The 25918-nt window shown below is 31.4% G+C and overlaps 2 protein-coding genes across 8 annotated transcripts; one reads left to right on the plus strand and one right to left on the minus strand.

The window, feature by feature from the left end:
- Window positions 1-3744: 3744 nt before the first annotated feature.
- On the plus strand, window positions 3745-10399 carry LOC111304507 (polyamine oxidase 1-like). The gene is made up of 10 exons (XM_022901097.2): window positions 3745-3903; window positions 4075-4324; window positions 4556-4684; window positions 4817-4878; window positions 5151-5305; window positions 6602-6745; window positions 7643-7792; window positions 8953-9207; window positions 9615-9696; window positions 9783-10399. The coding sequence occupies exons 1-10, from the start codon at window positions 3852-3854 to the stop codon at window positions 9983-9985; spliced, it is 1482 nt and encodes a 493-aa protein (XP_022756832.1). The 5' UTR covers window positions 3745-3851; the 3' UTR covers window positions 9986-10399.
- Window positions 10400-11661: 1262 nt separating this feature from the next.
- On the minus strand, window positions 11662-25851 carry LOC149512730 (alpha-N-acetylglucosaminidase-like). Of its 7 annotated transcripts, none has more exons than XM_089750826.1 (5): window positions 25454-25851; window positions 24621-24832; window positions 23983-24068; window positions 23316-23410; window positions 11662-12039 (listed from the first exon to the last, which is right to left on the minus strand). In XM_089750826.1, exons 2-5 carry the CDS (start codon window positions 24636-24638, stop codon window positions 11993-11995), a joined length of 246 nt encoding a protein of 81 aa, XP_089606952.1. In that variant the 5' UTR covers window positions 24639-24832; window positions 25454-25851; the 3' UTR covers window positions 11662-11992. The 7 variants fall into 7 exon arrangements, 3 of the variants coding, with proteins under 3 accessions (XP_089606952.1, XP_089606950.1, XP_089606951.1); XM_089750824.1 differs by having other exon boundaries at window positions 11662-12061; XM_089750825.1 differs by lacking the exon at window positions 11662-12039 and adding an exon at window positions 22595-23124.
- Between the last annotated feature and the right edge of the window lie 67 nt (window positions 25852-25918).

Consider the following 25918-nt stretch of genomic DNA (forward strand, 5'->3'; position numbering starts at 1 on the left):
TTGCTGAATCAAATCTGTTGGATATGCTCTCAATCAGGACAGAAACACATACTTTACGAATGGATTGCTGTCTTTTTAACGTTGTCGCAACATGTTTAGAGTTTCGAGTCCCATTGGTCGTTTTCGAGCTGTCGTGCTCTGATCATAAAAATCTCAAAATGTTGAGGCAAATCAAATTAATTAGGAGACTGATGACGCTGATGATCAAGACCTCAACTCATCTTTATGTAACATTAAGATGAAATGACCCCAAGAAATTAAATCAATACCACAAGCTAAACTCCAGCCATAATTACAACAACAGTTACAAAGAATTCAAAACAAACAACTTGTGAGTAATATATTGATCACTGTAACAATAACATTAAAAAAAAAAAAAAAACCAATTTAATAATTATAAACAAATACTGATTGGCAAATTAATAATAATAAGAGCACTGTTCAAAAATCCCAAAAAGACAAACTAAAAATGATAGATAATAAGTATCAAGGGAGATATTGTTATACATATGCCCTAACTAACAGACTACTGCTGGCGGCCACTACAGGTTCATTTTGGTTCATTCATATAAGGTGGGTAAGATGTCATGTTAGGCATCGATGGATGAAAAAAAGATTTTTGTTATCCCTAATTAAGTATTTCATAAACAGCATCCAAACACATGAAAATATTTGTATGCTTGTAGCAAAACCCCTTCTAAGTAGAGCCCCACTTGGATTATAAAAACATTATTCAGATCATTATGTGGCTTTATTATATCTGAGAAAATCTTTGCTGATCTATCCTTACATAATTAAGTTTGTCTTGAAGTGATAGGACTTCCCCAATCATACAAGCCCTTGCCCATTAATTACATAGGGGCAATTAGGTACTCCATGCAAGACTGGAACAATTAGGCTCTTATTAAGTAAACACTTTTTTTTTTTATTTATTTCAAATTAAATGAAACCAAATTACAGGCCGTCAACTCCTTTTTATCTTGCTCATTAATTGGGAAAATCAACTTGACACACTTTAGCAAGTATTATTGTGATACTAAATAATGCTAAAAAGTTTAGTGGTGTCGGCGGCCGGCCAGGAATTTTCTTTTCTCCTTCTTACTTTCCTTGGTCATTGTCTAATGAAACATGGAGTAACATTTAATTTAAGCATTGTGTAATAATATATGGGATTTGGAATGAGAAAGTAGGCAAATAGGCAATAAATTGAGTTGCCTTTTGAATGTATCCAGATTATTTTTATTGTTCCTTGGGTCAAAAGTTAGGAACTTATTTCTTCAAATTTTGCATCAGTAAGTACTGCTAGTGATGGTGGGTTCCGAATTTCTGTTGCATGAAGTGACGTGTAGTGAACGTGAAACCAAAAATAACGTTGTGAATGGAACTGTTCACACTGTTAGAGTGAACTCATTTTGACCAGATCAGAGCCCCCTCTACATGCACGTTTACCGTATTCTTCACGTGTCAAACCGCCAAAGCTGCTAATTAGCAACTTCCAAGCAAATGGGCATTGCCCTCTGCCGTACGCTTATGGCTATGCTCATATTTTTTTTTTTGTTATGTTCAATGAGCTGGACATGCACATGTGAATGTGGATAAGAAAATAAAGATGGCCACCAATTATTTTACGAATTAATGCAATCTTGAATTATAAAAGAAAAAATAACACAAGCACCCAATCTTGAATGTTTCTCCAATTTCTAATTTTCCATTGGCATTGAAATGGAATTATGAGGAAATTAACGCCAGGTGAAGGCAAAAATGGATGACCATTGAAGCGCTTGGGTAATTAATAAGCTAAAAAGGCTGACATATATAATTGAAATGATTATAATATAGTCTTAAAATCACATTTACTGTGATTATAGGAGGATGTAAATGTGTTAATAGGAAAAGAAAAAGAAATACTTGACATGAAAACAAAGATTAAGCAATATTACTGTATTTATATAAAGCAACATTTCACATCAAATGCCACATCAACTATCGGTGGAGATTTTATCTTGACAATTTCCTTTTAGACTTGTTGAACCTGTCTTCCGAAATAGTATAGATTTTTGACTAAGACACTTGGTTCTTCAACTTTAATTGGAATGTAAATCGCACACAGTTTAAGCTAACCCCTATGGCCTATGATTTTAATACCAATGGTGACTTTGGTTTCATTTCATTGTCATTCTAACATAATTAAATAACGATTTTTTGTAACAATTCTAAAAAAGAAAAAGAAAAAGAATATATATGCAAGAGTAAGAATACATAGCTAATTAATTAAGTGTATATATCCTTCATAAAATTGTAATGGGTTTTGAAGTTTTTGGCTTTTTGCATAACATATATAGGCGTAACATCTAGTTTTCAAATCTAAATGCCCCGCAACTGTACGGTTGGTTTTATTTTATACAATTATTATATTATAGTATTTTTCTATGAAAAGCTTTTGATTCATTAATCCGTGTTTGATGTCAAGTGATAAATAAAAATATACTAAGGATGTAACCAAAAAATTATAGAAATAATTATAATTCTCTATTATATTGTAAGAATTTTTTTAGCAATTTGAACATTAATGAGTAAGATTATCTAATTATGTCAAACTGCTAAAAAAACCCAATTTAATGTGTCGCAAAAGTAAAGCGTTAAAATGGAAGCATAATCCTGAACTAAAATGTAATTAATTAATTATCCAAAACCAGCATGAAAATATGACGGCATATTTTTTTATTGATAGAAAAAACAAAAGACAATTATGATACACATAAAATTAATCTGAAGCTTGCAATGACAGCCCCACTTGATGATATGGATATATACATATATATATATATATATACATATATATATAGCTGATACCCTTGACCCTCCGTGGCTGCGGGGTATGAACTTTGACCGTTGACAGCTGCAAGCCTAAGCACCATCCCAGTTGACAAAAAATCCGTGGCCATGCCATATTAATATATATATATATGATCTTTGCTGTCAGGTGTGGGCCCTGATCCCCAACCTCAATGGTGGATGCCTTAGTTACTGACCCAGCTAGGCAAGCTCTCCTTTAATATTCAGAAACATTTCTTTTTCCATTTTAAAGACACATTGGTTGTATATTATTCTCTTGGGATTGGACCATACGCACATATATATAAGACTACGTCTTAATTTGTACACAGGAAATTAATTCAATTTGCATGGATGTATGCAGGATGGATTCCCATTTCCTAAACCGATTCATTTTCTCAATAATTACCTACTTACTACTTTAGATTAAGTAACCATGAATTACATAAAATATTTTAATACTCCATCTCATCTATTGTTTTTGTTTATTTTTTCTTTTTAAGATATCTTCAAATTATATATATATATTTTAACATTTAAAATTCTTATTTTTATATTTTAAATTATATTTTATAATTTTTTAAATTTTTTGCCATAAATTATAAAATTTTAATTCTAATATTAATATTAAAGCTTAAATTTTTTTAAAAAATTTTATAAAATTTAATATAATAAATATTTTAAGACGGAGAGAATATTAGTAAAAGAAAATCCAGCAAACCCAAATAACTAATATGTCCTATTTCAAGTGGATTACGCGTCAATTCCTCGTCAATGACCAGTAGAAATTCCATCGCAAGCTTCGTGTACAAATTGAAAAGTTAACTGCATGAAGGATACCAAAATACCTCATTTATTTAAGTAGTAGAAAAATAATTTTAAAAATTAAGAAAATTAAATGGAAAACAAAGGCCTATATAAACCGACTCCCGCTATTTCTGCCTCTCTCGCCATCAGACTGCACAACTCAAACACAAAACGCACATTCCCTTCTCGCTCTTTCTCTCTCTCTTTCGATGGATTCCTCTCCTTGCTCCTCCGTCATCATCATCGGCGCCGGTGTCTCCGGTTCGTAACATAAAACAATCAAACCAAACAATACATTAATTCTTTTAAACCAACAAACACGTAGATATATGCATGTTAAATGTTATAATTATGAGTTAATTAATAATTTGAAAACGGTTGTTCTCAACGAGGAATTATGTTTTTAATTGATCATTTTTGAATTCTGCTTAGGCATGTCGGCGGCGAAGGTTTTGGCTGAGAACGGAATTCAGGATTTGATGATCTTGGAAGCGTCCGATAGAATTGGTGGTAGGATCCGGAAAGAAAAGTTCGGAGGCGTGTCCGTGGAGCTCGGAGCGGGTTGGATCGCCGGTGTTGGTGGCAAAGAGGCCAACCCCGTATGGGAGCTTGCCGCACAGTTGGGCCTTCGGACCTGCTTCTCTGACTACAGCAATGCCCGCTACAACATATATGATCGGAGGTCCGAATCTGAAACCCAGAATCCTTAACTATTTTCTTTGGCGGTGAATGGCTGAGCTTTGAAAATTACTAAATGACAAAACATTTTTCTCTGAACAACGCTGTGCGGACATTTTGATTTGCCGGCGTAAATTAACATTTTTTGTCGTCTCTGTTTTTCTAGGAAAAAAAAGTGAAATGAAATTCTTTGTCATATGAATTAAAGTTGAATATTTGTATGAATGAGTTGCAGCGGAAAGATATTTCCGAGTGGAATCGCGGCGGACTCGTACAAGAAAGCGGTGGACTCAGCGATTCAGAAACTAAGGGACTTAGAGGCAAACTGTGTCGACGATGGCTCAAATGGAACCGAGTTACCTTTGTAAGAAGAACATATGATAATCTCATAATTATTGATTACTAATTTAATACTGGTATTGTTTTTTAATTCTCACAGGTGCCAGTGAATTAATTTTTCCTATTTCTTTTTGGTTTTCATCTGTGAATTTTTTAGAACACCGAAGACACCAATAGAGCTCGCAATTGACTTCATATTACACGATTTTGAAATGGCAGGCAAGTTCCGTAACTCAATTTTGTTTTCCCCTGTTTAGATGCTAAGAAAAGTCAAGCAATGCAAATGAAGATATTTTAGTTATGATTCATACATTTGGAAATTTGGGTTGGTTTTGCTTCGTGAAAAATATGCTCAGAAAAATCTTGATAGTGTCATTAGAAATTTCTATACACAAATTTCTGTTTTTACTTTCACATTGAACAGAGCAATAAATTTCCCTCTCTGTGTTTTTTTTTTTGGGGGGGGCGCTAATGCTTGTTTTGGCATACAGAGGTGGAGCCAATATCAACATACGTAGACTTTGGGGAAAGAGAGTTTTTGGTGGCAGATGAAAGAGGTTATGAATTTTTACTCTATAAAATGGCTGAGGAATTTCTATTTACCTCGGAGGGTAAAATCCTGGACAATCGCCTCAAACTCAACAAGGTATAAAATCCAATTTATTGATTTATTTTGCTTCACCTTTCAATATGTTTTGCTTTCTTTAATCAATTTTTTAGTCCATAATATTTGGTTTTTTCTTGTCACTCAATAATGGGATGAACACAAAGGGACAGAGGGGTAATGAGATATTAAACATAGAAGAAAAAAAAGAGCAAAAAGTTTGCAAAAAAAAAAAAAAAGAAAATCTGAAACTCTGTTTTGTATGCATGCACTGCTTTCTTTTTGTTGTTAAGATCGATTGACCCACTTTTGGGAGTTCGCAGATAATGACGTTTACTTAAAATATTTTAACCTTTGTTTATTTTATTATTATTTCTTAGGTACACCTTTTTCTTCACTTTGGGTATTGATTTTTGGTTTCTATTTTTCAATTTATTTTCTTGATTAATTATATTGCTTCTCTTTTTTCTTGCCATCATCATAATAAATCATGACCATAGAGACATAGACCACTGCTCATCAGTAGTTAATATTAATGCTAGTATATTTTCTCGTTGAAAATATTGGATTTTTTTGGCTGTTTCTTTTCTTGATTCAGAAGCTGAACTCATCTTTTCTATCACTGTAATGATATTATCCAATGTTTGAAAACAAGAAAATAATTAGTCAACCTTCAAATGTTGGGTCTGTTCCCAACTATGAACAATTTCAATGATGCTAAGAAGTGAAACTCATAAACAGACTATAATTTCACCTTTCATTTTTCATTTCAATCATATAGCCATGAATTCAGTCAATGTTTCAAACCTTTCAGGCACTTTTACCTTACTATAATCGATCAGTAGGGCCCCAAATTCCCCAATTTTCACTATCCCACACACTGTCCACAATGGCCAGAGAACAACACCCAGGAGTTGAGATGTCTTATCAAACTCACATAAGAACTTGCAAATAGAGAGACTTGTCATTTTCTCCATTTAATATGTTGGTGTCTTCGCTAGCTCGATTGCTCTAAAATCAGAAATCAATGAAGCTTTCCCTTTTTTGTTTTTTACTAATATTCACGGTGCCTTTTAAAATCCTCCCATAAATGGGTAATGGGGGCATGGGGCTCCATGTACTTCCTTCAATAAATCTTTGCTTTTCTGCTTCTGATATCTGAACTGCACGGGTTTTCATGCTTTGACTTCTGAGAATCTTATGAGACCCGTTCGCTGTTACCTTGGACTTTTCCTACTCGCAATTTTTTAAAAAAGAAATTTCAATTAACTAATCATTTCTGTATACTAGTAGTAATTATATGCTGAAGATGTTTCTTTGTGCATGGATTTGGGGCAGGTTGTCAGGGAATTACAGCACTCGAGAAACGGCGTCACGGTGACAACAGAGGATGGCTGTGTTTACGAAGCTAACTACGTGATTTTGTCTGTTAGCATTGGTGTTCTCCAAAGCGACCTTATTTCCTTCAGGCCACCCTTGCCCGTACGTATTCTCTTTATTCTATGTTTTCATCTCCCACTTTTATATAGTAAAAACATTAAAATCTTGCAATTGTATAAACACTTGTTCATCAACATTATCAACATCAATTGGAAGATCTTGACAGTTGAATGCAATAGGATAACAACCCTAGGCTATGGGTCCCCGTAGATGGGAGTTGCCAAATTTTTTTCCTGATTTTTTTAAGTTGTGGGCCACAATATAATGTCATAAAGTTAGAGTCAGAATTCATGGTTCTAGCCACTTAGTTGTTTTGAATACAGGTTGCTGGTGGGTGATGAAAGGGATATATTTTTTCGAGGTGCCTTTATTATATACAAAAACCATGGGTTGCACGATGATCCACAGGTTTTGTAACCCATAGGTTCATGTGATTAGCTCTTTTCTGGCTTTGAGATTTTTTTAGTACAGCACGTGTACGGTACGGGTGCTAATTTGCAAATAAAATAAATTGTGACAACTGCGTTTCATTTTCTTGAAAAATGGTACTATTACATACTAATTAAACAGGCTAGTCTGAGCAATATTAGAATGTGTGGACTTCAAAGCCTAAACCTACTTTACCTGGTTAACTTCGGCTTCATCGTTAGCATTTTTAAAAACATAGTTATGTATGAGTATGACAGATAGCTGTGGCCACTTTACTCGGAGGAGTGTTTAGGTAAATCCATGATTTTAGCGTTTTTCTTAGCAGGTAAGCCATGTTTAGACCTACTTATCATTCATCCCCATGATTTTCCTTATTATATCCCATGCAATTATTTTTTGTAGTGGTCCACGGGCTTAAAAGTGCTTAATCGTGTAAATTTTCCTTTGATTATCATAAATACACTTTTGCTTGCTCAAATACTAATATATAAAAAAAATTAATAATAACAGAGGTGGAAAACGGAAGCCATAGAGAAATGTGACGTTATGGTGTATACCAAGATCTTCCTCAAGTTTCCGTATAAGTTCTGGCCTTGTGGGCCTGAGAAAGAGTTTTTCATCTATGCTCACGAGAGGAGAGGCTATTACACGTTTTGGCAGGTTAGTTTAATCGTTATTTCCTTTATGACATTGTTGCCAGCTAACTTTGATGTTTGATCTGACTAATTAATCCTCTTGTTATTGCTGCCACTCTGGTATAATGAAAATTCAATCCTCATTTTTCTTACTATTTTGAAAGAGTGCTTTGTAGTGTGCACTGCCCTTGATCCTAGGATGCTCTATTTATCATGTAATTAAAAAAACCCCTTTTCCTGCATAAAATGACAATGCTGTAATGTTACATAAATGAATATGCAGCCACTGAATACAAGTTTCTGTAATTACTGGCATATAGTATTAACTTCTTATGAGGTTGGTGGTTGACTTTATCGGTTGTCATATTTTTGGGACTATAATAAACATTTAACAACATAGCAGCCTACATGGTATGTAATGACTAATAGTAATACTATGGATGTGTGTAATATGTCAAAGCTACTTGTATGTATATAACCTTGAATCAAGTTTTGGGGTGCAACTTCTTCAGCTATAAGACATTAATTAAAATTTTAGTTAATATTTTCCTTGAAGAGATTGCAAACTGCGAGAGATGTTAGCACGGAATAGTTTCTCCTTCATGTTTATCTGATATTTTGCCACTGTCTTGGTGCTGTGAATTGATAGCATTATAGGAACCAGTCACTATCTGTGCTATTAATTAAAATTTTAGTTAATATTTTCCTTGCAGAGATTACAAACGGCGAGAGATATGTTAGCACGGAATAGTTTCTCCTTTACGTTGTATCTGATATTTTGCCACTGTCTTAGTGCTGTGAATTGATAGCATTATAGGAACCAGTCACTATCTGTGCTATTTGCTGTGTGTTTATGGAGAGAATGAAACGCCTTTGGTAATCCGTTTGATGCCCACAAAATCATAAATCACTTTTCTTGCTTGATTCGAAGAAAACAGAAACTTTTTTTAATGATCATAGGTGGCCTCTAGTGGAGGGAATATTGGATCACACTGTCTTTATCTTATTGTGTTAGTTTTTCAATGTAGATTCTTTACTTGTATAATGGTTAATAAAAAAATTATACTATTTTGAATGAGAATCCTACATCTTTATGCATCTAGGAAGAGATTGTATCATCCATTAATTTATAACTACGTCTTGAATTCATCAAAATTGGCTGCTGATCTGTTGCTATGTCACCAGCACATGGAAAATGCATACCCTGGTTCGAATATTTTGGTCGTAACATTGACGAATGGTGAGTCAAAACGTGTGGAAGCTCAATCAGACGAAGAGACGTTGAAGGAAGCTATGGGTGTGCTTAGAGACATGTTTGGGCCTGACATACCAAATGCCACTAATATACTTGTTCCCCGCTGGTGGAATAACAGGTTCCAGCGTGGCAGCTACAGCAACTACCCTATAATCTCTAATAACCAAGTCGTTAATGATATTAAGGTAACTCGTAGTATTTTTACTTATAGTATCATCCTCTGAGTGTGTTTGATATTCTGAATGTTGATCTCTTAGGTTATATATAGTAGCTATACATAGTTCTATTAGCGATATCCAAGTAATGCGTGATGTGAAAATGAATGAAAGAACTCTAACTGGTTTATTTAGTAATTGACTCTCCTGAATAGGGTGAACTGTTAAATTCTTTCTGGTGTATGATTTGAGGATTGGTGGAATAATATTTAAGGGAGAAGATCCATTTATCTCATTCTCTACTTTTCTACTAGTGTTATCCAGGGACCACATAAAGCAAAATCTTTTTCCTTGGATGCTTAAAATAACTCCATAATGCAAGCAGCATTAGAATATTCAATCATGATTTAACACTTAAATTTTTTTGTTACCTTCAGGCCCCAGTTGGACGCATTTTCTTTACCGGTGAACACACAAGTGAAAGATTTAATGGCTATGTGCATGGTGGATACCTTGCAGGTGGGCATGGATTCGAGAGAGTAGTGAACCCTATTCTCTGGCCATTTTTAAGATTATGCTAATATTTGGAGATTAAACTGTTACAGGTATTGACACAAGTAAAGCTGTACTGGAAGAAATAAGAAAGGATGAAAGAAAAAATGATAACCAAAACCAGAATTTCTTGCTAGCATTGACGGGGTCATTAGCTTTGACTCAGACGGATGCAGTCTCAGGTCCCCACAAATGTGATGTTCCAACCCAATTATATCTTAGCGGCAAGCTTGCCATTCCAGAAGCAATCTTATGACTATATGGACCTCACTTTGGTGACATTGATGGTGATGAAAACAAGAAGAATGAGAGGAATGAAAAATTGGGTTTGGATCCAAATGTAGACCGACCCCTTGACACCATCCACAAGGTAGAATGAAAGAGAAAGGGAAAATATGTGTGAAGTGGGTGGTCACGTCTTCATAGAGCAGCTGCTATATATTCATTGCTGGTGCCTGGGCCTGGCTTTGGAATTTTGGCAAAGGAACCAGTTTTATTCTGGAGTGTGGGGCAAGGCATCCTTGTATCAGTCGTTCAGTGGATTAATTTGGACGAGAAATGATAGATAGATAGAGAAAAGAAAAAAAAAATCACACCGCAGATCCTAAATTGTACCTAAATGTTAATATATATATATAAAAGAAAGAACCCTTTGTTTTCTTAATTTTAATTGGAAATCTCCAGAATAACTTCAAGTATAAATAAATTTGTAATTTCTCTCAATCATAAAAATAGTAGTAGGCATCATAATTCATAACTCGCCTCCTCCCAACCAGTTTTATCTGTGCTGCATTTGACATAATAGAAAGGCTTCAAATCTCGCCCGGTATAAACACAAAAGATCATGGAGGTTCGCCTCCAAAACACAACATTTGAAGGGCTATCTGTATCAAGGAGTCTTGAACGTATTTATGTACAACTTTATTATCAAATAACCAATGATCAACAGAAATATCTTTCAAATATATAATGCTTTGGCCAAGTAAGGATATCTCCTTCGGCCTTCACTGGATACAGCTCCAAGTACACCTGCTTGCCATTTATTTGAGAATGAAACCCATTCTTTCCTCTATATATTAACTTTGGTATAGGGAAAGATTTTGCTTTTGTTTCAATGTAATTTCTCAGGAAAGAGTTTCAATAGTTCTGATGCTTACTGTTTTGTGTTTGCAGTGGCCTGGCGAATTGTTCTTCTTGTGTCTTAATGTCATTTGCATTTTCAAATTAATCTTGTACCAACTTGCTTATATAGTCATGCAAAATTTCTTATCAGCCGAATATCACATGACATATTAATGCCAAAAAAAAAAAAAAATGCTTATGTATGTTGGATGAAACAGCAGCTGTCTAGGATCCCAACATCATATGTCATTTTATGGAAAAATGAGAAAATGTTCACAGAAGAAGAAACAGAATAAAAGAGGGGATGGTGTTGGAGCAATAAAGATGACACAGTTTCCTTGTAACCATTAGACATGGCTTTGTTCACAGCAGCACCAAGTTAAGGGATATATGTTGGGTCATTTGTAAGTTTGTGTCATTGCAGTTTGGTAACATGTAGTATTTATTCAATGTGAAAAGTATAATACAAAGTACACACAGCGTAAAATGCAAAAAAAAATCCAAAAACTGGAAATCAAAGGAAGAAGAAGAATATTTTCATTCAATAGCTTAAAACTATTATGAGAGAATATAAAATCACATTTTATGAGGGTGAGATAGAGTAATTTAAATATAACTGAGAAAAATTACCAGTTGTGGCTTCAGCATACTCTAAAGACAGTATGAATTCAAATTACGTAATCAACACATTAAGAAGAGAAGATGGGCAATGTATAATTTTGGTAACATTGCTCATATTTAATCACATTTTTTTATAAATATACTTTTTTTTTTGGAAAGGGAAAATAAATATAACTTATGTTAGCAGAAACATAAAATGTATTATCGATTCAGTAACAAGGGCTTACATTTTCGAGTACTTATTCCTTCTTTCATACTTTGCACGAATGCACTCAACACATACATATGCTCATGTGAAGTGTACAAAACACACACAGAGATCTCTCAGTACAGGTAATATACTTCAAATTTAAATTTCATTTTACCACTGTATTAGGAGTATATTATGCTGCTTTGCTTGTTTCACTCTGTTCGGTTATGTTGAGTTTCACCTGGTATAAGACTAAAGATGTCAGTCAATTAAGGTAATATATTACAAACCCCAAAGCCTCTCCACCCGAAAATTAAGGATCAGAAGGATTCATGACATAAGTACAGCTCCAACAGGGATCACCATCCACAATGTTCCTGATAGGGATAAAAACCAGAACTGCAAACTCATGTTATTTAATACATAAACAGATAAGGTCCACATTCAAGATTGCAATAGCATCGGATATGACTTTTTCCATGCATGATTTATGGTCCAAAATAGCTACAACAATATGTGAAACCCATAAGGAATGCTATCATTCATTCCTAAGAATAAGAAAAGTAATAGTCCCCTAGTCTAGTTACATTTGCTAAAGGAAAAATTCTCTCTAAAGGTGCTTGTCATAACATATAAATCCGAAAATCTATAAATAGATTTAACAAAAGGAATCGTCACCAATCTTTTTTAACTAAATGTGATTGGCCACCTAATAAATCTATCCTCTTAAAAGAGCTCCTAAGCTTGACTAAGGGTCTCTAAAAAAATAGGTTTAAGTCTACTAATCAGAATAAGATTCGAGAGTTCGATTACATATGAGAAAAGTTATAGCACCCCACATGCCGATCCAAAAGATGATACTATTTTATTTTAAATTTATCCTAGGGTTTTGATTCTAATGGTTTCAAATTTTTATGTTAAACATTAAAAATAATTCTTAAGATTTTTCATCAATCTGACAAAATTCTTAAAAATATTTTCTCGCCTCAAGAGTATTCAAGAATTTAATTTGTTTTCTTGAAAAGGCTCTATTGTTGAAAAAAAATTTTTTTGGCTTTTTTGTAGAAAATATATCTAATTATTCCATCATTTAGGCCAAATTAGAAATATTTTTTTTTAATTTCTAAATTTTTCACCATTTGGGCTTATTTAAAAATTCTTTTAATTTTTATTTTTTTGAAAAGAAAATAATATGACAATTATTTTTCTTAAAACTTCATTTAAATTCTTCCACAGTTTGGGATAAATTTAAAGAAATTTCTCACCTAAATTTTTTTTAAGAATTTACCATTTAAAATTTTTAAGAATCTTATAATTGGATAATTATCAAATATTTTCAACCAAATTTGGAAAAGAATACAATTACTTTTATTGAAATTTCATCTAAATTATTCCACAATTTGGGACAAATTTAGAAAAAAATTATCATCTAGATATTTCTAAGAAATTTATCATTTGAAATTTCTAAGAATCTCATCATTAGGTAATTTGTATTTAATTCCAAAATTTTTATTAATATTTTTTATTTTTTTATTTTTTTATTTTTTTGTTTGAAAATAAATATTAATTATTGTTATTGAAATTTTGTCTAAATTATTCCACCATTTGAGATAAATTTAGACAAAATTTCTCACCTAAGAATTTTATAAAAATTTACCATTTGAAATTTCTAAAAAATTCCATCATTGGATAATTTGTATTTAATTCTAAAATTATTATTATTATTTTTTATTTTTTATTTAAAAATAAATATTAATTATTGTTATGAAACTTTATTTAAATTATTCCGCTATTTGGGACAAATGTAGATAAAATTCCTTACCTAAGAATTTTATAAAAATTTATCATTAGATAATTAATACTTATTCTAAAAATATATTTTATTTTTTTTATTTTTTATTTTTTCAAATTTAATCATGTAAAAATACTAAAAAAATAAACAAACATATAAATAAAATACTAAATAAAATAAACAAAAAATACCAAAAAAAATATAAACAGCTTAACTAAAGCGACTTGACGCTGTTCGGCTTCAGACACAAAAAATAGCTTAAACGCGGGGCTCAAGGGGGCACAACTTGGCTCAACTTGGTTGAAGGAGTTGACTAAAATGTGGGTTGGCAGAAGCGGGTTGCGCTCGAGTCAGGTTGCCTGAATGAAAAACACGCGGATCCTGAGACTTTCTATAGCGAAAACGATGTGGTTTTGGGGCCGATATAAAATGCCAAATTCCTTCCTTTTTCTTAGATTTCTCATTTCCCTCTTTTTTTTTCTCTTTTTTTTTTCTCTTTCTCTTTAGAATCGGATGAACTCCAATTGAATCTTCATCAAATTCTAAAAAATGTGATCAGAATTTGGGTTGATTCATTGAAAGTTTATCAAAAAATTTAACCGAGGTTGAAATCTTCGATTGAATTTTGGAAAACCTGCCAAAAAATTCAATCGGCATTTAAAAGTTCATCAAAAAAATTCAATTGAAAACTGAAAATTTTTTAAAAATTTTTCAAAAAAATTTTTTACCCAAAAAAATTCTTACAAATTTTTGAATGCTTTTGCGTATGTTTTTCTTGATTTTTATGTTTTTGTGTCTCTCTCTCTTTCATTTTTGATCTTTTCATTTATGTGTTTCTTTGGGAGCATCTATTTATAGGATTTTGATCAAAAGAACCCTATACCTTTACAAAATTCAATTCTCTTTTAATTTCAACATCAGTCTTTAAATACAATTTAAACTCTTCACTCACACAGTTTCACATAAATTTAATCTACCAGATTTTTTTTTGTTTTATTTTTTTAATTAACAAAAATCAGATTTAGTAGAACCTTAGACAGATTGGGGTATCTACAGCTACCATTTTTTGCACATTTCTTGTGTAACAAAAATTGTGCAAAGACGTAGACATCCCTTCTATCCAGATAGCCATCCTAACACTTTTTTTTTGTTTTTTTTGTTTTTTTTCTTTTTTATCTTTTTTTATTTTTTGTTTTTTAATAATCAGACACCCAAACTTGCTAAATAACACAAAATTCCCTTAAGCAGAGGCTTACAACTTTTAGAAAATTAAATAAGGCTCCTCTAAAAAAAAGTTCAACGACTTTGGAAAATAAATAATGCTCCTCTAAGTAGAGGCTCAATGACTTTGAAAAATAACTCTAATCGGAGGCTCAACAACTTTAAAAAAAAATGCTCCTCTAAACAGAGCTCAATAACTTTGAAAAATAAATAATACTCCTCTAAACAGAGGAGTAACAAATTTGAAAAATAAATAATGCTATTCTAAATAGAGGCTCAATAACTTTGAAAATAAACAATGCTTCTCTAATCAAAGGCTCTACAACTTTGAAAAATAAATAATGATCCTCTAAACAGAGGCTTAATAACTTTGAAAAATACAACTTCTCGACAATCATGTTCAGATGAGTCATAGATCATGTCTGATGAAATTTGTAATAAAAACTCAAAGATTCACAATTTGAGTTCAAAATTCAAAGGTTCAAATTCAGAAGAACCTTTCAGCTTCATAAGAATTCACTAAAATTTGATTGTCAAAATTTTAGTTTCATAAGAATTTGATTTGCAAAATTTTATATATGTAAAAATTCAGATTTATAAGATTTCAAGATTCGCATTTGTGAAATTCTCATCCAAAGTTTTAATTCAAGGATTTGCATGTAAATTGCAAGGCTCACATCCAACATTTATTCTTGTTTGAATTTTGGTGATTCACATTAAAAAGTTCAAAACTTTTCATTCGAGTTCAAAGGTTTACATTTGACAAATTTAGGGTTCACATCCAAAAAGTTTAAAGCTTTTCATTCGAATTTTAGATATTCACATCCAAAAATTTAAAGCTTCTGATTCGAGTTCAAAGGTTCACATTTAATAAATCTTAGAGTTTCACATCTAAAATCTCAAAGGTTCTTATTTGAGTTCTTTTCAAAAAATTCTCATTCAAATTTGAAGATTCATATTTGATAAATTTTAGGGTTTCACATCTTAAAGATTATCATTTGAAACTCAAAGATCTTTATTTGAAAACTCAAAGATTCTCATGCGAAATCTTAAAGACTTTCATTTGAGGATTCATAATCTTGTCTTAAAAGACTTCAAAATTTCTTTCTAAATGACTTTGAAACTTTTATCAAAGTTAAAATTTTGTATGTAATGAATATCATGATCAATGATACAAATGCTTTCTTAATGATGCAAATACAACAATCTAGATTTTCACAATACTACAAATGTCACATTCTTAATCATGAGTCAAATGTTTACTGCATAATGCAGATGTATAGCCAAACCAAAATTTTAAATATTCTTCCAACAATAATACAAATGCAATACATGTAATATAGATGTCAATGTCATAAAATTCTAATTAAATGTGGTAACATGGTTCTTAAGTCTCCTCAATCTCATATTTTCCCCTTTTCAGCTGTTCAGCACTAGCTATCCCAAAATAAATTTTATCAGCTGATCAACATCATTTGCATCATATGATTGCAATTCACAGGCTTTTCAACACTAGCAATTTCAAAATAAGTTTCTTTTATTACTTCATATCATTTAATCACAACCTACAGGCTTCTCAGCATTAGCAATTTTCAAAATAAATTCTATCAATTGATCCACTTTATGTTCATCACTTGATCACTATTTATAAACTTCTTAGCACTAGCCATTTCAAAATGAATTTCATCTATTAATTTACATTATTTTTATCATTTGATCACATTTCATAAATTATATAGACCAATTCGTCATCATACATGTGTAATCTTTTCAAGTTTTAGACATCTCTTCATTTTTTTACCTCTTATTATCCTAAATTTCTTTTCAAAAGAATGCAAGAATTTTTTATGCACATTATCATTCATTCATCATCATTTTAATTTTTGTCAACTATAATGCAATTAGACATTTTTTTAAATTTATTTTGGGAATACAATAATAAGAGAGTATAAGGTGAATTGAGAGAAAAGAAATCAATGAGGAGTGAGTGTTATACAAAAATAAATGGACAAAAGAACAAATGCAAAGCATGTCTTTAGGAATGGTATTGAACAAATGGAGTAGCAATATCCAATCAATGAATACTCAAGTAATTCTTAACATTAATCCAAAATTTTTTCTCAAAAACTCATTCCATTGACTTTCGAAGTCATTTTAAGCTCATTCAACTTTGCCCTAGCTTCAAGAGATTTTCATATGTCTTTGATCTTCCATCTATGTGAACTGTTTATCTAACTCTCGACTTAGAGATTTTTTTACCTAAATTACCTTTTCGGGTTTTTCAATTTGAGTTTTCCTTTTCTCTTATTTTCATTTTTTTCCATTCTTTTAAATTTTCTTTTTTTTTCTTCTTTTCTTTCTTTCTCTTTTCTTTTTTTTTTATTTTTTTTAGTATTGATAGCTCCCACACATCAATCTCTAACACACAGCATAGCACAATTCTATTACTCCATCATAAATATGCCTTAGTTCAATATATGATCATTTAATTCGAGCATTTACACTTAATCAAAATAGAATTTTAAAGGTTGTAATGTAGGCTGTGGTAAGGGATCATGAAAAAAATGGATAAAATATGCTAAAAATACATATTTAAAGGGTTTAAAACCAAATGATCATTTTTCATCATGCGATGCAATTTAGCATTTTACCCCATTTCACATCATTTCACTACTTTTTCCTTTTCCCATTCATCTCATTCCTCACAAAAGGATTTTTATTATTTACCCCAAATCATGTGTGACATTCATTTTTTTTTCTCTCTTTCTTGCATTTTACTTTTCTTTTTTTTCTATCTTTGAGACCTTTTGTGGTCTTTTATCTATTTTCTTTTTCAAAAATTACCCCATAATATGGAGGGTGATCCTTGGTCAGGGTTCTTAAAAAAAAAAATCATAATAGGTTCAAAAGGGTAACAATGAATGATTTTTTGAACGGTAAAAGAATGATGATCATTTTTTATCTCAAATGTGAATACTTTTCTTGAAAATCATCTATTGAACAAAAACAAGCTCATAGATCTTTATAAAAGATTTCATATCTTCAAGATATATCTATTTCACATCTGCTAGTAGCTAATTTCTTTTGCTCAAATAGTCTCCTCAGATCAATGTGAATGAGTTCTCAAAATTAAATCTCAGAATTATTGTTATCATTGTCTAAACATTCATCATTAAGAATAAGGAAAAAAATGTGGCAAATACAAAAGCTTGGAATAATGGCTTGGATGAAAGAGAAAATATAATGAAATGCATTATCTTTGCCTTTTATTAAAATGATTAAAAATAAAATCTTATTGCATAAAAAAACTCCCAACACTATTTTGAAAGAAAACCCAAAATGATAAATAACATCCAACCTTAACATCCTTTTAAAATTATGCCCCCATATGATCGAGTAAAGGATTTTTCTTGCAATCTGGCCCCTTGATTCGTTACAACTTTCCAAGTCTTTTCAAATTACACTCATTCTTAATTTTCACTTGAAGCATTAACGTTGTAATTGGGCAATGGATTGTTACTAACATTAGGTGTTATTATCCCTATTGTATCAAAGTTTATCATTCTATCTTTGATCAAACATTGCACTTTATACTTCAGAGCAGTGTAATTTTTAGTGAAATGATCAATAATTTTATAATGGTAGTCATAATGAGCCATAGGATTATACTACTTGAGATAGAGTGGCTTGAATGACTCTAGACGGTTGAGGGTAATCAAGTGGTTATTGTAGAGCTCTTGATATAATTCTTTATAACTCATAGAGATTGGATTAAATACGTATTTTTTTTTGGGTAATTTGTAGCTTTCGTGAATCACTTGTTGGGTTAGCAAGACGAATATAAGGTTTTATAGAAGTTTGAGAGCTGAAAATGGTATGTTGATGGATAAGATGGTAATATGACCGACTGGTATGGATAGGATGAGATATTATTCACAGCAGTATAGTATGGGGAGTAACCTTGTGGATATAATTGATATCCCCTAAATTATTTGTCAAAGTTCATGGCTTGAGTTTCAATCTCTTTCTTTTCTGGCACCTTCTTGGTTTTTTCTCTTTTCAACTTGTCATTTTTAATGGCATTCTCAATAATTTTATTTGAGATTATCATGTTGGTGAAATTTTTTATTGTATTTCCTATCATATTTTCATAATAAAAAAATTTTAAAGTGCTAACAATAACACTGTAGTCTTTTTTTTAGTTAGGGAGGTTACACTTGAGTAGCTATGTCCTTCACCTCTGGACATATTTCTTGAATGATTCAATTATCTTTTTTTTTATGTTTTACAAAAATAAGCGATCAAAGGCTACGTCTATGATATGACGGTATTGACTGATGAAGTCTTGGGCCATATCACTCTAAGAACAAATGTAGGTCATGTCCAACTGGACATACCACCTAGTAGCAAAGTCAGTGAGATTATCTTGAAAAACATGTATAAAGAGTTTTTCAATATGAGCATGGGCAGCCATCCACCGATAATACATAATGATATGAGTTTTTAGGCATTTTGTATCATCATATTTTTTAAACTCTAGCACTTTGAACTTTGAAAGAATAATGACATCCGAGACCAAGTAGAGTCCAACAACATCTACAGAATCATAAAAATCGATTCTTTTTATGGCTCGCAATCTTTCCTTTAATAAATTCATCTTCTATTTAGCTTTTAAGGCTTCTAAAGTTTTTTTCTCCTTAGGCCTTAATTTTTTTTTGGATCATCCAAGTTAGGGATTGGTACTGGTTCTACTACCTTATTAGTAAAGACAGGATTTACATAACTTTGATACTATCCTAAGTTTATCTTGAAAAACATGTATAAAGAGTTTTTCAATATGAGCATGGGCAGCCATCCACCGATAATACATAATGATATGAGTTTTTAGGCATTTTGTATCATCATATTTTTTAAACTCTAGCACTTTGAACTTTGAAAGAATAATGACATCCGAGACCAAGTAGAGTCCAACAACATCTACAGAATCATAAAAATCGATTCTCTTTATGGCTCGCAATCTTTCCTTTAATAAATTCATCTTCTATTTAGCTTTTGAGGCTTCTAAAGTTTTTTTCTCCTTAGGCCTTAATTTTTTTTTGGATCATCCAAGTTAGGGATTGGTACTGGTTCTACTACCTTATTAGTAAAGACAGGATTTACATAACTTTGATACTATCCTAAGTTTGAAGCTGATGGCATTCTAGGTTATGTATACCCTATAGGATATGTGAACTACTATAGTGGTGGGTTTTGTGTGGATTGGGCATGATGCAATCCAAAACCATGAGGGTATAGAGGGTTTAGAATCCTATTCAACCCTCTCTTAAGCTTCTTTTAGGCTTTCTCTATCTTTTCGAAATGGTTAGAATTTTTTTGTTCCATCTATTTGGCTGGACCTCTTGTATAGTAATGATGAGTAAGATTCTTGCTTGGTGAAGCTATTCTTAAACCTTAAGTATCACAATTATGTCATTGTTAGAAATGCTATGCTCTATGTTTGGTATGTTGATGCATCTTGAGTGGAATGTATATTTTCATGGATGAAATCTAATATGAGAATAATGCAGATGCATAATATTACATATGATAATGAAAATGATGCATGACATGTAAATGCAAATGCATAAAGTAAAAAAGAAAAAACAAAATGGTTAGATAAGCAATATATCACATAAATTGTTCTTTTTTATGTCCTAATTTTGGGGTATATCTATCACTGGGTAGAAAATGTTTTATCTTAAGGCTAGTCCTCTTAGGTGTTGATTATATGCAAGGTTAAGTGATTGACAACTAAAGGTTTCCAAATTGTTCCTTACATCATAATCCATCACAGAATAGTAAGGTATTCCAATCTTCACCCATCATAGGCTACCAACGAAAAATATTCAATTTGAGTGAAAGCATTTCGTTAGCCATTACGAAGATTATCATCTTACAAGAGCGTAGACACTTTACTTTCTTCTAAAAACAAAACTCAGGTATAAAGCTCATATAATACAAATGCATATAATAGTGTGTGTGAAGGAATACATAGGTTTCATGCCCCAAAAATAAAAGACAAAAAAAATAAAAATGTTAGTAAACAGATAACACAAATCATTATAATTTAAAACCATTAAACCAAAGAATATGATAAATTTAAAAGTTTATGGCTTGACACTCTATGGCTATCTCTAGTGAAATCACCAAACTATCATAATATATATATCCAAAAATCTATAGCTAGACTTAACAAAAAGAGTCACCACCAATATTTTTAAATTAGGTATGATTGGCTACCAATGAATCTATCTTCTTAAGGAGCTCCTAAGCTTAACTAAGGGTTCCTAAAAGAATAGGTTCATGTCTACTAACTAAAACATAGTTCAAAAGTTTGGTTATATGTAAGGAAGGTTAGTACCCCCACATGCCTATAAAAAAGATGGTACCATTTTATTTTAAATTTATCCTAGGGTCTTGATTATAATGGTTTCAAATTTTTATGTTAAATATTGAAAATAATTCTTAAGACTCTCCATCAATCTGACAAAATTCTTAAAAATATTTTATCATCTCAAAAGTATTTAAGAATTCCATTTATTTTCTTAGAGAGGCTCCATCATTGAAAATTTTTTTTTGTTAGTTTTATTTTTTTAATTTTTTTGTCAAAAATATATCTAATTATTTTACCATTTGTATTAGATTAGAAATATCTTTTTTTTTAATTTCTAAATTTTTTACTATTTTGGTCTATTTAAAATTTTTATTTATTTATTTATTTTTCTACAGACAATAATATGACAATTATTTTTCTTGAAACTTCATTTAAATTCTTCCACCATTTGAGACAATTTAAAGAAATTTCTCACCTAAAAATTTCTTAGGAATTTACCATTTGAAATTTCTAAGAACTTCATCATTGGATAATTATCAAATCTTTTCAACCAAATTTGAAAAAGACTACAATTACTTTTATTGAAATTTCATCTAAATTATTCCGTCATTTGTGACAAGTTTAGAGAAAATTTTTTACCTAGAAATTTCTTAGAAATTTACTATTTAAAATTTTTAAGAATCTCATCATTGGGTAATTTGTATTTAATTCCAAAATTTTTATTAATATTTTTTTATTTTTTTGTTTGAAAATAAATATTAATTATTGTTATTGAAATTTTATCTAAATTATTTCACCATTTAGGATAAATTTAGACAAAATTTCTCACTTAAGAATTTTATAGAAATTTACTATTTGAAATTTCTAAAAAATTTCATCATTGGATAATTTATATTTAATTCCAATTTTTTTATTAATATTTTTTATTTTTTATTTTTTGTTTGAAAATAAATATTAATTATTGTTATTGACACTTTATCTAAATTATTTCGCTATTTGAGATAAATTTAGTCAAAATTTCTCACCTAAAAAGTTTATAAAAATTTACCGTTTGAAATTTTTATAAATTCCATCATTAGATAATTAATACTTATTTTCAAAGAATATTTTATTTTTTTTATTTTTTATTTTTTTCAAATTTAATCAAACAAAAATACTAAAAAAATAAACATATAAATAAAATACTAAATAAAAAATACAAAAAATAGAAATGGCTTGGCTAGAGAAGCTTGGCTTTAGACACAAAAAACGGCTCGAAGGCGTGGCTCGACTCGGTTGAAGGAGTTGACTGAAACGCGGGTCGACAAAAGCAGGTTGAGCTTAGGTCGGGTCATCCCAATAAAAAACACAAAAACAATTGAAACTATGTTTTGGATCTTTTTAAGGCAAAAATGACGTCGTTTTGAAGTCAATATAAAAAGCTGTATTCCTTTTTTTTCATCATATTTCTCATTTCTCCCTTTCTCTACTCCTTCTTTTCTTTTCTTCTTTCTCTAGAACATGATGAACTATAGTTGAATCTTAGTCAGATTCTGAAAAATATCATCGAAATTTGGGTTAGTTCACCGAAAGTTTGTTGAAAAATTTAATCGGCGTCAAAATTTTCGATCGGATTATGAAAAACCTACCAAAAAATTCAACCAACACTAAAAAGTTCACCAAAAAATTCAACCAACGCCAAAAAATTCAACCTAAAATTAGAAATTTTCCAAAAAAATTTTTTGCCCAAAAAAATTCCTACAAAATTTTGAATGCTTTTACATATGCTTTTCCTGATTTCTATGTTTTTGTGTCTCTTTCTCTCTCTTCCATTTTTGATCTGTCATCTGTGTGTTTATGTGGGGGCATATATTTATAGGGTTTTGATCAAAAAAATCCTATACCCGAACAAAAATCATTTCCCTTTTAATTTCAACTTTAATCTTTAAATTCAATTTAAACTCTTCACTCACACAATTTACACAAATTCAATCTACCATATTTTTTTTTCATTTTTTTTATTTTTAGTTTTTTAATTAACAAAAATCAGATTGAATAGAATCTCACAAATTGAAGTGTTTACGGTGCTGAACATTCCTGGAAAATGATGGAAGCATTAGAAAAGAATGACCAAAACATTATAATTTGTCAGCTATATTGTAAAACAATAATGGCAATACAAGGTACTAACCAACTTTTAAACAAAAATTTTCTGCAATACTTGATGCATTAGACTAGACATACAAAAAGTGACATGACCATTGCAAACAGAAAAAATTTAACTGTACCTGGTGTCATGCTTAGCTCTAACATCCGAGACAGCATCTTCTTTTGTAAAACCAATAGCTGTTTCCACCAGTCTTTTGATAAAAGGTCACACCTCCTGCGATAAGATTAATCTTAGCCCGAAAAACCAAAAGAATAAGTATAATAAACAACAGGATTCAATACAGAGTGACAAATCCAACAATTCATAAGAGTTCAACAAAAAAACTGCATTCTCATTGGACCATATTTTATGATTGTATTTGTGATGACTAAAATTTTCCTTATTATCATAATCATGTCTTCCAATTGGCTAGTGCACAAGTTGAACATATTAAGAATAATTTGAAATGCCTTAAAAGGAAGGATAATAAATAGAACACTCGTTCACTAAGAAGATTATTTGGTGTATATAACCTGTTTTTGGTGACAGCTAGAATTGGTTTATACCTTAGTTTCTACTGGTGAGTATAGTTTCAAACTTTCAATCAAACACTCTTCCTAGTTTGCATACTAAAACAACTAATACCCCATAAGGATGATTATTTCTTATGCCAAAATGTGTAAAAAAAATCTATGTGTTTTCTCCAATATGTAATATAGAGAGCCGGCTACAGCAACATTAACTTCTATTAGCAGTCATTATGTTTGAGAAAGAGGATGACAGTAAAATAAACCATGTTTACCTACCCATGTAAATTTCCCATGCGAGCCCAAGCCAGGAAAGCAGGTCCACCACAGAAATCATTCAAATCTTTCATGCTAATATTAAAACCCTAGAAATTAGAAGCCAATTCTCAATGATATAAAGTAAACTGAGTCCATTATGCACAGATAATATTAACACGAGAAAACTGATAAGGTTGTGACCTCTATGTGCTAATCAAGATGCTTAATAACATTAAAAGTTCTTCACCATGAAAACTCTTTGCCAAATGGCTTCTTGTCCTGTAAATGCCCAAGGCAGGTTGATTCCTTGGAAAGCCATCCAGTCTGTCTCTTTCTCCCATCTTTCTCATCCCACCAAACATATGAATCAGCAGGGAAGGATGTGATATTACAGGGATTAATATATATGATCAACATCATGCAATGTCTAAAACTATATACCTGTTTTTATCATCTTGTTCCTAGTGTCAATCACTTGTTAGTTTTTAGGATAAGGCTTTTTTTTTTTTTTTTTGGTGCAAAAGGGGCACTGCCCAGTGTAGGATAAGGCTTTAAGTACCCTAAAATACACTAAAATTACACTCTATTCATAAAATAACCTAAAACCCACCATGGTGAATGGCAATGAGTGAAGGCTGGAACAAAGATTCCATACTTACAACTAGAAGTAACAACATTTTGGTAATAGTTCCATGGTACCGGCTGTTGAATCAGCACACCCCCATCTTTTACAACGGGGAATGACCGTGGCTTGGGAACAGAGGTTATCTGCAAATCACCAGTCTTGTCCCAAGATACATGAGCACCACAGAAATATTTGATATACCAGTGGAGGCCAGATGCAATTTCAACTGCTGTGGCACCTTTAATTCTGGAAGAGGGAAAAAAAGCAACCAAAATTCCAAAACAGAAAAGTAAACATTTCCCTATCTTCATAAACAGAAGCAAAAAAAGAAGAAAGAAGACAATTTCAAGCCCTTTTCATATCCTAATAATCAGGAATAACTTTATCCATGCTGCAGGTTACGATAACTACTAAGAATTGAGAAGGTTTCCCTTTGCCTAAAATCAACTAAAAGAAAATTAAACATGGTTAAAGTTAAAGGGTAAAACTTTAAGTCATAGAAGTTTCTGAAAAATACACATGGACATAACAAGATATGCACCCTCACACTCAATAATGATGAAACTATAATCTTAAACAAGAAGTGATTTGTGCATCCATTATCTGGGGTCCATCTTGGCTAGAGCGATTGTAATTTTCTATCAGAAAGCAACCTTGTCCACAACAAACCTACTGATATTTGGAAGTGAAAACACAAACTGTCAAAGATAGTAACAATAAGAACAACTTATAAGGTTGCAGTTATACTAATTTTCCCTTTAAGAAGCCAATAACCCATTCTTCCTTTAAGTGGTCTTACTTTAAAGGAGTTAAGAAACAACAACAGTAACAAGCAAAGCAAACACAGTTGAAATAGAATTCTACTACCTTGAAGACAATGCTAAAGTGAAAACTGTGAAAATAGGCAGGGAGCAATCTTCCCAAAACGGATTTAGCGGCTGATTCTTGAACAGATGGAGATGAGCGTTTTGAATCTAACCGTGTGACTTTTGTCTCCACTGCTTCTGTTGTTGAAAGGGCTGTGGCAGTCGCGTGAGAAACAAGATGAAGACGATTACTACATCGAAAGGGCAATTAGCAATGCTGATTTTCATTGTGGGAATTCTTCAGAATTGTGATTGCCACGGCCAATCTTTCCAAATTAACCAAGGCTTTAGCTTGCTTCACCGTCACGGTGTTGTTTATAAGAGAATCCAACGCCAACGGTCAAAAGTCAAAGAGTCAAATACTTACACGAGCGTTACGTCCGTTTAGTGCGGCGCTTTTAACGCTACTTCTGGCAGTTATCGTAAAACTAAACTAAATAAAAAATTTTTAAAAAGTGTTTTCTTT

The sequence above is a fragment of the Durio zibethinus genome, chromosome 21 (assembly GCF_047325235.1).
Source record: "Durio zibethinus cultivar Kanyao isolate XHJ-2024 chromosome 21, ASM4732523v1, whole genome shotgun sequence".
In the NCBI taxonomy this organism is placed as follows: Eukaryota; Viridiplantae; Streptophyta; class Magnoliopsida; order Malvales; family Malvaceae; genus Durio; species Durio zibethinus.

Bases quoted from the DNA above. Each gene is read 5' to 3' on its own strand.
- LOC111304507 (XM_022901097.2), top strand. From the start codon at position 3,852: ATGGATTCCTCTCCTTGCTCCTCCGTCATCATCATCGGCGCCGGTGTC. The intron at 4,685-4,816 runs GTAAGAAGAACA...TGAATTTTTTAG, and splicing joins AATGGAACCGAGTTACCTTT to AACACCGAAGACACCAATAG. The intron at 9,697-9,782 runs GTGGGCATGGAT...AAACTGTTACAG, and splicing joins GCATGGTGGATACCTTGCAG to GTATTGACACAAGTAAAGCT.
- LOC149512730 (XM_089750824.1), bottom strand. The intron at 23,411-23,982 runs GTAGGTAAACAT...ATCTTATCGCAG, and splicing joins CGCATGGGAAATTTACATGG to GAGGTGTGACCTTTTATCAA. The intron at 12,062-23,315 runs GTACAGTTAAAT...ATGAGTTTGCAG, and splicing joins AGAGCTAAGCATGACACCAG to TTCTGGTTTTTATCCCTATC.